The sequence below is a fragment of the Lycorma delicatula genome, chromosome 9 (genome assembly GCF_047948215.1).
Source record: "Lycorma delicatula isolate Av1 chromosome 9, ASM4794821v1, whole genome shotgun sequence".
Lineage (NCBI taxonomy): Eukaryota > Metazoa > Arthropoda > Insecta > Hemiptera > Fulgoridae > Lycorma > Lycorma delicatula.
Window position 1 is genome coordinate 90,436,299 of NC_134463.1, and position 14,787 is coordinate 90,451,085.

Here is a 14,787-nt window from a genome sequence, read left to right on the forward strand (position 1 = left end):
ATCTGAGAAGAAAAGATTAGAAAGTTTTGAAATGTGGTGCTATAGGAGAATGTTAAAAATCAGATGGGTGGATAAAGTGACAAATGAAGAGGTATTGCGGCAAATAGATGAAGAAAGAAGCATTTGGAAAAATATAGTTAAAAGAAGAGACAGACTTATAGGCCACATACTAAGGCATCCTGGAATAGTCGCTTTAATATTGGAAGGACAGGTAGAAGGAAAACATTGTGTAGGCAGGCCACGTTTGGAATATGTAAAACAAATTGTTAGGGATGTAGGATGTAGAGGGTATACTGAAATGAAACGACTAGCACTAGATAGGGGATCTTGGAGAGCTGCATCAAACCAGTCAAATGACTGAAGACAAACAAAAAAAAAAAATAATAAAATCATAAATTATATAAATAATACAGATCCAACTAAATTCTAAATAACTGGAAATAAATATAACATGAATGGATAGCGTGTATACTGTCTAAAATGTGAAGATTGCGAATTACGATATATTGGTATGACCAATCGTACGACAACAATTAATTAAGTTGGCTAAACTCATTCCACAATCTATAGAATTCATAACAATTGTTATACTCTTATAAAACGGACGTAGTTACTTTAAATTATGGCTTTAACATTACAAAATTACTATCAATTGTTATGTATTTAATTTTATTATGTGAATTTTACATCTTTATATATGTTAATTATAAATTATAAATTTCTCCTGAAGATGACAGAATAGCCGAAAGGGCTTGAGGAAGTAAAATGTGGAATTTTGGTAAGCTGTTCTTAAAATTACGTATAATAGTTATTTTATAAACAGTGCCATGTTCGAAAAACTTCTTTATCGTGTCTCTGTAACCCCATAACGGATCCATCAACTTTCTTGTAATAATTATCAAATAATTTCCTAAATCGAGGGAATGATAATAGGTATAAAATAAAATAAAATGGCTGACGGAGTACGTCATTTTTTCCGAGTTGACAAACAAAACTTAATTTAATTCATCAAGTAAGTTATCAGATAAAAAAGTTATTGAAAATAATTTCTAACTATAATTAATTAATTAAATTATTTCATGCAATATTATGGACTATTGAAATCAAATCGGTAAGTATGAAAATTATTTTAGGTAATTAAACAGTTTATAACAGTTAAATGTCGAATTCACAAGTTTAAAAAAAAATTAAATTTTTCATGAATAAAAGGTAGTTGTGAAAACTTTGAAAATATGATTTATTTATTATTTGTGAATCATCCAAATCATTTTCATGATAAAAAAAAATCTCGATGTCGTAATTAGTACATTTTTCTTTTTCCATGATAAAAAACAATAATGATGACATAATCTAATTGTATAAATCGCAAATATGACCAATGTAGATCTATTTATCTTTTTTTTTTAATATGAGCTGTAAAACAGTTACGCAACAGCTGGTCCGGTACAATCATTTATTTTTAACGTTTTCGTAAGTGATACGATCTTTTTTCTTCAAAAACAATATGTGAACGCCAAAATACATATATATTTTAGTTGTTTTTTTTTTGTACAATTTTAAACGTGAAAATATTCTTTTCTTTACGTAAGTTTGTAAATTCTACCAAATTAAACAAAAACAAATGTTCTTAACAATATTTTTTTTTAAAAATTCGTGTGTTCAACTTTACGTTGGTACGTTGGCTAACATAATAATATTACATTATTTTCATATTTTTCTGTTTTATTCGATTTTCATATTTCTATTTCTTTTTTTTCTGATGAATTCCATTTATCTATATTTAATGTAAACAGCGGATAGAACGATCTCATACGCTAAATAATGATCTAGGTACATTATTTTCGTTGAAATTATTAATATTTGAATTCAGATTTGTTAAAAACATCTGAATCTTGATTTTATCATATATATATATATATTTATCGTGAGTTGTTTCTGTACACGGCTTACACACACACAGAACTTAATTTATCATTTTATTTAAATATATTTTATCATCTATTTAATTCAATGATTTTAACTAAAGCGCGCTCGCATACCGTATTTAATTCGCGAGAATGTGGCGGCACTAACTAAACTGATGTAATTTCACAACTTACATAGAACAAATTTCGCTTGTACGTTCGGCTGTTTGGTGTTGCCGCAAACTGAACGCACCAGTACCGAATCGACCGGGCGATAGAGTTCTCGACCTGGCTAAACCGAGTTACTTTTTAACACTTTAATATTATTCATTTATTTAACTCTACCGCTCGCCTGTGACGTCACAACATAACAGACGACTACAACAGCATTTTTTGAGGTGGGGATAGGATTTTACAAAAATCTTTTTGCAAATATTATTATTTTTTAATTGTTAACAAGTGTGGGTAAGAAACGTATCACCTTAATCAGACGAAATCTTGAGATACTGAGGGTCACCTTGCTCTACAGCCTCATCCCCTTGACCTTTTAAGTTAAAAATTTAATGGCATAATTTCCCCATATATAGAAGCAATCTGACTAAGTTTTGTCAAAATCGTTCCAGTAGTTCCGGAAATGTAAAGTGATTTAGGGTACGATACCTAATATCGAACATACACTCCTACATACTAACATCCGGAAAATTTCCATCCGGTTTTTTGGGTTCTTTAGGTCAAGATCCGGTGAAATCTGCATATGCCCAAATTGGACCGATTACAATACTTTCTCTTCTAGATCTGTAGAATTGCTATAGCGCTAACTAAACGGGAAAATAAAATATTCAAAACGCTTTCCAAATTTTTTTAGGACGTGTTCTCGTGGCTTTTACATATCTTCAGCTTTTTTTTTTACCAATTATCAATTACATATTTATATTACATACGTAAAAATTATATATTATCATAATATATATTATTTAATAGCTATTATTTAATTTAAAATTGGATGTAATAAAATTGAAGATGTTGTTTTTCAAAGTCGAAGAAATCACGAAAGCGTATTTAAATAAAAATAGAACTACGAGGTAGTCATTTAAACTGGGCTGTATTTAACAATATCAGGTGAAAATATTTTGTTTTCACACAACGCACATGCTTTCCGTACTTATTGAACTGCCTGATTAATTTGAAAAAGATTTGCCTATTGTAAAACTTTATTATCTTACTGAATATTGACTGCAGTGTAGTATGATAGTAGTCTTTCATTTACATTGGTATAGTAATAAACGGACCGAAAACAATTATTTTTTGGTCAATACTTTATTGCTTTTACTTTATTTCTTCACTCGGTCCATTACTACCATGTGAGTATTAATATATATGTCGACTAAACTAATCTTTATTGTTCTAAATCTTCTAAATTTTAAGGTCGTTATTTCTGTTCAACAATTGATTTTTAATTAATATTTTTCATACATGAGGTGATGATTTTTTTTTTTAATATTAACAATTTGTTTTATTATAATAGCTATTCTCGGACTATGCTGCAATAAAAGTAAAGTGAAATATTAACTATTTAATAAATCAAAGAAAAAAAAATCTAAATTTTTCGTTATTAAAATATTTTATTTAATACATCTTACATTAACAATTATGGAGGAAAGTGATTGCATGTATTGTGATTTAAAACGAGGTAAATATTGTATTTATAATGAACAAATATGTTCTCAATGTCGGAACGCGGATGTTGAAGAAATTTTAGTTGTTTTACGTGAACTGAGTCAAGAAATAACAAGTTTAGGAATATCTCTTGGCGAATGTCAATGCAAGTTGGATAAGTTACTTCGTTCATGTAGTCCACTTGAATCTCCATTACCGGTTCAACAACCGGCAATTCCAATTGTTTGTTATTTAACAAAAGCAAATATACAAGAATTGTTTTCGCAGGAAGAACAGTTTTGTGTTACTTATTATCTTCTAAAATTTTTTAAAGGTATCTTTTTCAATTTTCTTTATTTTTATCTGCTAATGTTTAATTATTTTTATGTACGTAATACGTTGTACTATTAACATTTATGCAATTATTAAAATAATTTAACAATTTTTATTTTTTTATTTTCTAACTATGTAGCCTATATCAAGATTTTACCACGATTTCCCTTGATCCACTCAGGCAGATGCCGGGGTAGATTCTTTGTTTATCCTACCTAGACTAGGATATGCACCCGCTACTGACGCAATCTATATACAGGTCATCGAAAAAGGTTGTAGCAATTTTTAAAAATAAAATTGTATCTAAGAAACTACTAGAGATAATCAAACGAGTATTTTTTTTTTTTTTAATTCAACAACTCAGGAATTTCTTTACATACCTTAAAATATTTCAGTATGAGTTCCGTTGATCGCTCTGTAAACATCCAGCCAATAATCGGCTTCTGCTCCGGTCCACTGGATCATCTCAGGCGTAACTGTGGCAATATCAGTAGTAATCCGTTATCTTAAATGCTGTACATCCCTGATTTTTTCACTGTAGACAATGTTTTTAACGTATCCCCTTTGAAAAAATCTAGAGATGTCAAATCTGGGTTTCTCAGAAGCTACAACACAGGACCGGGCCTACAAATCCAACGATTTGGGAATCTTTCATTGCGAGCGCGTCGAACGCCTAGGCACATTCTGAATAGTTGTCCTTGGAATTCCTAACTGTAAACTTCGCCTGGAAATTTATTTTTTAGGGCTTCTTAAACAATTTTTCTTAAAGAACTGCTTCGTCACTCGTTTTGGGCCGTCCAGGGGACGTTTCACTTCCATATTGCTAGATTCCTTAAATTGCTCGTACCAATGTCTAATGTTGTTTGCATGAGGGGGATCATTGCCAAAAACACGCCGGAAAGTCCATTGAACAGTTGTAACTGATTTATACTTCGCTGACCACAAAATGCACTGTGCTTTTTGCTGAACTGTCGCCATTGCACTGACTGACAGTGATGCAGAGGCGGATCACATCTTAAAATACTTAATGTTATCCCAGATTATTTTACAGTTCCAGTTAATACTTTCTCTCAATTACCTAGAAAAATATGACTTTTTTTATTTCTGCAACCATTTTCGATGACCTGAATAATGTAGAATTTTATTTTTCCTTTTTGACCAGCCCTGGAACAAGTTTAATACTTTTCTTAGCAATTTTCCTTCCTTTCATGTCAGATTATTTTAAATCTTTCGCTTGGTTTTTCCCAGATTCTTTTGTTACTACTCTTTTTCGTTTTGGAATTTGTACTTTGTAGAAAACCTTTTCTTTCTTTTAATTTTTTCTTCATTAAATCCCGATTTAGTAAGTTTTAAATTTCTATTCCTGATTTAAGTTTTTCATAACTTTATCATAATATGTTTTTTATTTTAGATTTTGTTCTTATATAAAAAAGGGGAATTTGGTTTGATAATTCTATTATCACAGATCCTTAAAATATTCATCTATGAAAGTTGATCCTCTCTCATGGATTATTTTTGTTAATTCGTAGTGTAATTGTGGAAGCGGAATTTACATTTATTAAGTGTGTCATCCTTTGCACGACCAAATATTTTCCATAAATTGTTTTTCATTCTTTTAGATTTCCTTTGAATCAGATTTCCGTATCTTACAACCTTCTCGAAGAATCACCATATTTTCAAACACCTTAATTTTGCAAGATTTATTTATTTAAGATTTACTTTGTCTTTTTAATGCCAATCGATTAAAAATTTGTTTTGAAACGTAAAGGCTATTGTCACATGTTCGCGGCTCGATCAGGATACTGAGAGACTGACAGAATGTTTGTATAATTACAATTTATTGGTTTAAAACATAAGTAAAAACCAGACAAATCAATAATAATGACAATAGTAATAATAGTAGTACAAAAATCATAAAACAAATAATAAAAAAAAGTATAGTAATCACAACCACAATAATAATAACAGACAAGAAAAATCCCACAATAATAATTAGAATGGCAATAATAGCAACAGTAAACAATAATAATATTAAATGTCAATAATAAACAAATAATCATAAATGTTAATAATAATAATAAACAGAGATGATATACAAAACAAAATTTACAGTCCTCGTTAGGATTTAATCACAGGTAGATAAATAGAATGGAAAAGCAGAATTCAGTCCCATTTACAAAAGACATAGCTTGACCGCAACTCTTAACATTTTTAACCACTAGTCTTGTATTAACAACAATAATACAATAGATAAGACAAGTAAAAAGTTCTTTTACTGCAAATACCTTTGATGTTCACAAATAAAACTACCCTAACAGTTTATGAATGAAATTCAGTACATTATCTCTCTCACTTACAGTCTTCCAGTAACTCACCGAACCATTATTTGTGACATTATCTTAGTTTCATCGAACCTGCACTCGAAATTCGTTCCTTCACTGACCTCTTCACAGAATATTCTCGGTGACTGACGTCTCGCGGACTGATTCGCAGAACTCACATCTGCAGACTCTCATCTCACAGACTCTCCTCGCGAAACTGACGTTTAATGGAATGCAAAGTTGGCAGGAGTTTATTACTCCCTACTTTATCGCAGAACCTGGACAGAGTCCCTTGCTGCTGGATGATTCTAATCGGGCTTGGTTTTTAAAAGGGTTATTTTTAATCTCGGATCTAATTTTTTCAAGTTTTGTCTATTATTATTTTAGTGAATTTAAGATGGATTTAATTGCATTCCAATCCGTTGTTAAACCAGCGTTATCGAACCCATTTCATGGGCCGACCGCGGAAGGCTAGGCTTATAAAGCCTGTCCTTCCGACGCAATTCCCCTTCAGACCGTCTACTGAAGTCCTTTCGGTGCTAACGCTTAATAGGCTAGCAGGAATACGCCACAACGGGGCACTAACTATAAGGAGGGAGCAATGCGATCCCTACTCCGGAGGAGTCGCAATTGCTGGTTTATTTTATCTAACTTGTAAGTTTTGAAAAGGAGAGGTTGTGTAGAAGCTCTTCATCCGCTTCTGGTATGGCTGCCCTTCAGGACGCATCTCTGCTGGGCTCTGTTCCGGACTCCAGTCCGTGATGTTGAGGCGAGTCTGACGTTTAACTGGTCTTCCTCCGAGTATTTATACTCCCAGCCGCTTTACTTGCCGAACCGGACCCAACTTGAAAAACGATCAACCGAACCCTTTCGTTCCCACGCATTCCTAACCTTGGACCGGTAACTCTTCTCACAGAATATCTGTTTAGTGTGTCAGTGGACAATATTAAAAAAAAAAAAAACGATTGTTATACAAACCTATTACCTTTACTAAAAGGTTTTTTTTAGTAAAATTGTCTGGATTCCTCCCATTATTATATTTTCTACTACTTTCTTCTTAATTGACAGGAATCCGTTATGCCGGTCTTGTTTCCTTATTTATTGTAATTTTAATTAAAATTTTAATTTCCTTATACCTGCTCTCGTCTATTTTAATTATGATGGAATTTCTATTTATTCTTTGTTTATTATTTTTTAAATTAAGAAATAATCATAGATTTAATATTGATAAATTAGAATTTTGGTTAAGATTTTATTTTATTTGAATTCATTTTATTTTATTATTCCTGAAGAAATTTCGTTAAAGGTCTATTAATAAGATGTAGCCGACTGTCAACAAATTGTTTTTAGTTTTTTTTTTTTTTAAGACGTAATACGTAATTTAGTAATCAGTCGTTTTTCACAATCCTGTGATAATTTGTGAAATTATTTATTATTTTAAAAATTAGTATAATATAATCATTCTTTTTGTTAAATATTTTTTCCTTCTACATAACTGACATACCAATAAATAACATACCAATGAATTTAATAATTTTAAGAAAAGATTAAAGAAGACTTAAATAATTTGAAAAGACTACTTCCTAATTATAGTACTCAAACAAAATTAAAGGTAAATTAATTTTGTTAAAGGATGTATATGCATACAGAACTAGAAAAACCTTTTACCTTTACTCAACATAGTTTCAATTTATTTTACGGAATCGATGGATAGATCGACATCGGAAATATTACGATAAAATTCCTCGTTTTACGAGATAATTATGAATGCAATATTTTAATAATGCACAGAAAGGAGGGTCTCGGTTATTCGCCGAATATTTTTGACTGAAAAGCGTTGCACCGTATTTTAAATATGACAAATGGTTTTGTATACAATCGAATCTACCATCATACAATCGAATCGGCTTTAAGGCAGGAGACTTAAAGACTTGTACATGACATGTACAAGTGTACATGTCATACAGGCTGTGAGTAAGTATTTGAGATTACGCTACCCATGCAAAGTTATAGAAAACAGACAGACTGAGCGCTTATTTATAAAAATGAAAACTTTTATCACTAAAAAAGGATTCGATTAGATAATATGAATATTATACCCGATATGAATTATTTAATTTACATATAAATAAATATAATTACATTATTAAAATGCTAAAAAACTTTGATATCGTTCTTGCGTACTGATTATTATTACTGTTTCTGCAATTGCACTAATACTTAGTACAGTTATGCGCAAACTACTCCATCGCATATGTCTGAAAATCTCCTTCCATAACAGCTTGAGGGTATAAATAAAGGAGATCAAGGTAGATTACGAAAGAGAACAGTTGAACAAACGTTTATGGTTCGACGATTGTTGTTGTCACTATCATTATTTTGTAGGTTTTTTAAATATTTTATATTTGTATAGCAGCAGACATTAATTAGAATTATTATTCATTGTTATTAACTAGTGGTTCCCGACAAAAATTTAATGAAGTTATAACAAATCTTAAAACTTTAAAAATTATAATTTGATTGCATGGACGTTGCGCAATTTTTTTAGATATTTATTTACGTTTCATTGTACATATATCCCCTCTTTCTCCTCACCCATAACATTACTCCTAAAAATCATCAACTTGTAAGACGTAGGATAGGCCAAACGGGCTTTGCCATAAAAATTGATTATTAAAAAAAAGAAGCTGTCTGTGATTTCAAAAGGTTGGGAACTGTTGTTCTAGATTATAAAATATATGAATTTTAATATTTTTCTTAAAAATTCCTATACAACTGTGTTTATTTTTATTTTCATACAGGTCGTCTAGCGGTTATAGTATTGGGATTGTTTGCCTTAGCGATTGGAATTATCCTCTCCTCGATACCGTGGCTTGACTACCTCGTACTTAAGGTAAGTAATCTTTCAGAAGTTGTATTTAGTAGACTATAGGGATTTATTATAATTTTTTTTTCTTTAATGAAAAAAGTTAATAAAATAATGTTTATTTTATTAAATTATTATCCATAATAGCCTAAACGTATAGGTTATTTCTCAATAAAACAAATTAATAACTGATATTACATAATGGTTTATCGTAAAAATTTCTATACGCGTTAGATTCATTCTTCAGACGGCGTTAGCTACACAGATCCTACAGTGCGGTGAGGCTGAGTTCAAAGAGGGCACACGAATTTATCACTCAATGTTAGGAAAGTCAGTGTTATAATCTTTTATGACCGATAAAACCAAATGCTGTAATTTGCCTTCTGTCTCTATCTTACCATGCAGCACGTCGTACTAGAACAAAAGAGATTGTCACGCCCACCACACGTAAGAAACTTTTATTTTTTATTGTTTGTATCATCTTTATCTGAAAATACAGAGAGAGTTAATAAAAAAATATGATTTTTTTTTGAACGGTTGATTTTTTTATTGTTCTGTTTTTTACAGTTCAGTATATATATATATATAAAATGGCGGATCTTGTTTCTTGCAAATCTTTACGATTTAGATGAACTAGTTCATCTAGACAAAAAAAAAAACGTGTGTTTGCGTATATTTGCACGTATGTATGTCGCACTGTGTTTGGTGTAACATCACAAGATTGACTGAACCGATTTTCTTCAAATTTGGCTCAAATATTTCGGTATATAGAGCATCGATCATATTAATTTTTTTTTTCAAAATTTAAGGGGTTGGGGGACATCAAGAATAAATCAATTTCAATTTTTTTCAGAGGAAATTTAGAGAAAACTTTATTAAAGCAAATTATTTTGCGGTAAATTATGTTATCTATAATGCAAAAATATATATACAGCAAACAAAAATTTCAAAATAACCGCCACTTCTTGAAATTGAAATTATTTTTTTTCTTTTTTTTTGTTCTTTTGTACTATCTCCTATCCATTTAAATATTTTTAACAAATTTTGAAATTTTATACTTGATATATATAGCTATCAAGAAATATCTACTTTTTACTTACTTTTAGTTATTGCAATTGCGAAAAATTACGGTTTTCAGATTTCAACGGAAATATCCATTTTGACCATCCCTGAATCCAATTTCACTAGTTTCGGTGTGACCTGTACGTATATTTCTCGCATAACTCAAAAACGATTAGCCATAGGATGTTGAAATTTTGGATTTAGGACTGCTGTAACATCTAGTTGTACACCTTCCTATTTGATTGCAATCGACTGGACCGAAAGTCTCAAAAAAATCCAAAACATCTGGATATTGGACTTTTTCTTAACTCCAGTAATAAGCCCTCATTGAGAGCTTTTTAACGATATTCATAAGTGGTATTTATTTTCATTAGTTCCAGAGTTATAGCTCAATAAAACTTTAATGAAATATTTGGATCTTACAAGGAGAAGGCATACCCGAATGCGACTTCATTTCCTTTTTTTTAACTTTTCTTTCTTAATTTAAATAAATATATTGATATATTAATAATTATTAACCTCTAATTGAAAAAAAAATTACAACAAATAATAATTCAATAATAACGAAAAAAAGAAATTTAAATGTAATAAAAAATGTATGTACTTTAATAGGCATACAAGGAAGTCATGTAGTGTCCACATCAGATTTTTTTTAAATTATAGAGCCGGACTTAAAATGCAGAAAAAAGTTTTGAAAATTTTATTTTTTATTTTACACTTTATTGATAGGGTTGTTAGATTTAGAGAAACTTTATTTAAGCAATTTAAGATTAACATATATATGAATATTTCTAGAAAAGCGTTTTTTTAAATTTATTTCCCACCTCTAAAAAATATTATTCGGTTTTTTGTTTTTTTTACATCTCTTTTAATTTTTATTATTAACAGCCGGAAAAGTCATACAATACTTTCCCAGCTTATATGTATATATAATTAATTATTTCATCATAATGAATTTATTCAGTTAATAATTACATTAGTTTTTCCGAACATTCAAATTCCTGCCTGCATACATCCGCTCTAGCCAATTAAAAAAAAAAATGAATACACTATTTAAAAGAAAATCTAAAATAAATTCAACAGGAAATGTATACTTATCGACGATCTTCATTTTTACTGCGTTTTTAATTGACTTTTATGCAATTTGTATTCACAAAACATACATACGTACGTTTAGGCTTGTGTTAAATTAATTATAAAAATAACTTCAGAGAAGATTGATGGATACGTAGTATTAATTGGTTAATTACAGTTTGTAATTGAGCAATTAATAGTTGCAACTGTAATGACTTGAATTCAGGGCCATTATTCGAAAAAAGCTCATGAATTTTTATCTACCGCTATAGATCGGTTACACCGACAAAAAGGATGAGATTTTACACAGATTATTTGTTTAAAACGATTAGGTAATCTTGCAACTAATAAATGAAGATCGACATTAAAGAAATAACATTTAAAAAAAAAGAAATTGTGTTTTTAAAGATACGTTTTGATTATTGATTGTCATTAAGTTTTATTCTGTTAAACGTATGGCCATATTTTTTAGTTTCACTTTCCCGTCTAGATAGCGCTATAGCTCTAAAAGGGAAAGTATTGTAATTGTATATGCAATTTGGGCATATGCGGTTTTCACCGGATGTTTTGACACCTAAGGAACCCAGAAAACCGGATGGAAATTTTCCTGGTGTTGGCCTCTAAATCATCTTCTTCAGAACTGGCCATCCTAGCCATCTCCAGTACTACTAAACCGATTTTAAACAAACTTGGTGAGATTACTGCGGCATTAATGCTATTAAATTTTCAACTTTAAAGGTCTAGGGGATGAGGCTGCACAGCAAGGTCATCCTCAGCATCTCGAGATTTTGCCTAATTAAGATCATATTTTTCTTAGACAACTTTTGCAAGATCTCATCCTCACCCCCCAAAAAAATGCTGTTGTAGTCGTCTGCTATGTTGTGACATCAAAGGTAAGGTGTAAAATTAAATAAATGAATAATATTTAAAATGTAAAAAAATAACTCAGTCTGAATGGGTCTTGAATTAGATCGCCCGGTCGACTCGGTACCTGCTATATTAAGCCTCGCGGCTACACTAGTGTGCCGACCGTACAAGTGAAATTTATCCTATGTAAGTTATGAAACTATATTAGCTTAGTTAATGCCGACCGTCGGCACCCGCGCGAATTAAATACGTTATCCGTGCGCGCTTTAGTTGGAATCACTAAATTAAATAAACGAAAAAATATTATATTTAAAAAAAAGATAAATATTTCAAATTAAGTTGTACGTGTAGCCGTGCATCAGGAACAGCCCACAGTTGTAGCCGTCACACAGCTAAAGCCGCTTTCCGGGAAAGTCCTTCCTTATAATTTTTAAGTTTTTTATAATTGTTATTGAAATTTCATTTTTTTATAACAGACAGTAAACTTAACTATTTTCAGTACGTTTTTTGTAAGTTTTTGTTATACGAATTTTAATAGGTTTTTGAATGACATTTTTATACCCAGAATATGTATTACCCAGATATATATTTTTTTAAGTAAGGTGATGTGTAAGTTGTGTGAGTTTTAATTTCTTTCAGGTAATTTTTATAAATTCTGTTAATTTTAATAGAAAATATTCGTTGGCTTTTTTGTCACTCTTCTTGTATCTATTTTTTATTACACTTTACGAAAGTTCTGAGAACCTTATTAATTTCACTGAAATACGTTAATTATTATTTTTTGACTTTTTATTGAATGTGATACCCATTAAACAATAGAAAGATTTACTTTATTTTAATTTTTCAATTATCCGTATTACTGATTATCGAGATTCGCCCTTGCAAAGGTTAATTCGGATGATCGACGTTCCATTGTATCTAATAATGCTGATGGAAGTGTACATACTAGATAAATCAGATTTCAGTATTTTATGGAACGGTCTGGAACTTTCTATAATGCATTCGCTTTACGACCCCTACTTAAAATTTGTAATCTTAGTCTACATTAGAATTACAAAAGATGAGCTATGTATATTTTCAATTCAACGGTTGTTAAAATAGATTCGAAAAGAGAAAATACCGGATAATAGTTTATAATACGAGGGATATCTCGTATTTACTCTAAAGTAAAGACCGCTAGGAAATTTCTCTCCTTAAGGTTGGCAAATCTGTGTCGTTCATGGTCACGCTAGTAATGTACACACTGCATTGTTGTCTTTAAGTTGTCGCGTCGTATTAGCTTTGATTATGTGTGAGTTATTACGTTTTAAAATGAATAGGAAAATCGATATCGCCCCCGATTGTGAAATACATGATGTCATACGTTTTTTAAACCACCAAAACGTTAAGCCGGCTGAAATTCATAGGCAGATGGTGCTGTGTACGGTGATAATGTAATGAATGAAATAAAGTCCGAAAACGGTGTCATCCTCAATCACCAATCAGACCAACAAAGGTTAAGCCACAGCCATTTGGACGCAAACTGATGGCCACAGTCTTTTGGGATCGATTTGGCATACTGCTGATCTATTTTGTAACGCGTGGAACGATTATAAATGCAGAAGCCTACTGCGAAACTCTACTTAAGTTACGGCGCCCCATTCAAAATCGTCGAAATGGACGGCTGTCCGACGGCGTCGTCCTCCTGCACGATAATCCTCGTCCACATGTTCGACACGTGATTTACTGAGAACGTTTGGATGGGAAATCTAGTCACCCACCACATAGTCCGGATTTAGCTCCTTCTGATTACCATTTTTTTTTTTTTGGAAAATTTAAAGAATTTTTGATTGGTAATGAAATTTTTGAGGATGAACTTAAAAATGCTGTTAATCGGTGCCTAAATGAACTGGCAGCAGAAGAATACGACGAAGATATATTGAAGCTGGTGCCTACGTTAATGTCTTAATTTATCAGGCGATTATATAGAGAAGTAGTGTAAGGTATATAATTTAAGAGAAATAAAAATATTTATAAAGTTTTCAGAATATAAATTTTTTTCAATGAAACGGTCTTTAGAGATAACCTCTCGTAGATAAAAATTTTAATTGGCAGTAAACGGGTGATTCGGCAATATACTCAGTAGATTTTTTAAATCATCTTCAACTTCAACTTAAGTTCTTATGATTACATAATAGTAAGTATATTGAATGAATGCATTTTAAAGCGTTAAATCAGTTTACTGAAAGTAAAGTAATTTGTATCTGTTGAAATTAATAAAATTATTCGTTTTCGGTTCACTTTCATTTAGTATTTAATCTTTCACAATATTAATCATGATTATTTACTAAACTTCTACAACAACAAAAATTATCTTAAAAATTAATATATGTTCTGATTAACTGATTATTGATTAAAACATGTTTTTTGAATAAAAAGTGTTTTGTCCGCTTTTTTTTACATTATTGAAGTTTATTAAACTCGTTTACCGAGAACAAAGGTAGTTGCACTGATCTAAGTATCTGCACGTGTTATTTAATATCTATTCACACGTGACCTTTCAAACGTCCTCAGAAGGCCAACTGACCCGTATTTCTTTCAATATGGTATGTTTCTTCCCTCCATATAATACAGTTTAAATCTCAGTATAGTCATGTTACATTGTAAAACTACGTTTTTTGTTAAATGGATTTTTTTTTTCTGAAATACGAACTCCAATGTTTTA

The 14,787-nt window shown here is 30.7% G+C and overlaps 1 protein-coding gene across 3 annotated transcripts in view; it reads left to right on the top strand.

Annotated features, from left to right (window-relative positions):
* dsb (scavenger receptor class B member debris buster) overlaps positions 1 to 14,787 on the top strand; it is a 397,095-nt gene that overhangs the window by 260,585 nt on the left and 121,723 nt on the right. For 2 of the 3 annotated variants that reach the window (XM_075374397.1, XM_075374398.1), the window contains one exon: positions 9,016 to 9,107. In XM_075374397.1, coding sequence (XP_075230512.1) covers positions 9,016 to 9,107 — 92 coding nt within the window. Of the gene's footprint in view, positions 1 to 3,429; positions 3,895 to 9,015; positions 9,108 to 14,787 lie in introns of all 3 variants that reach the window. The other variant, XM_075374395.1, reaches the window with a different exon arrangement.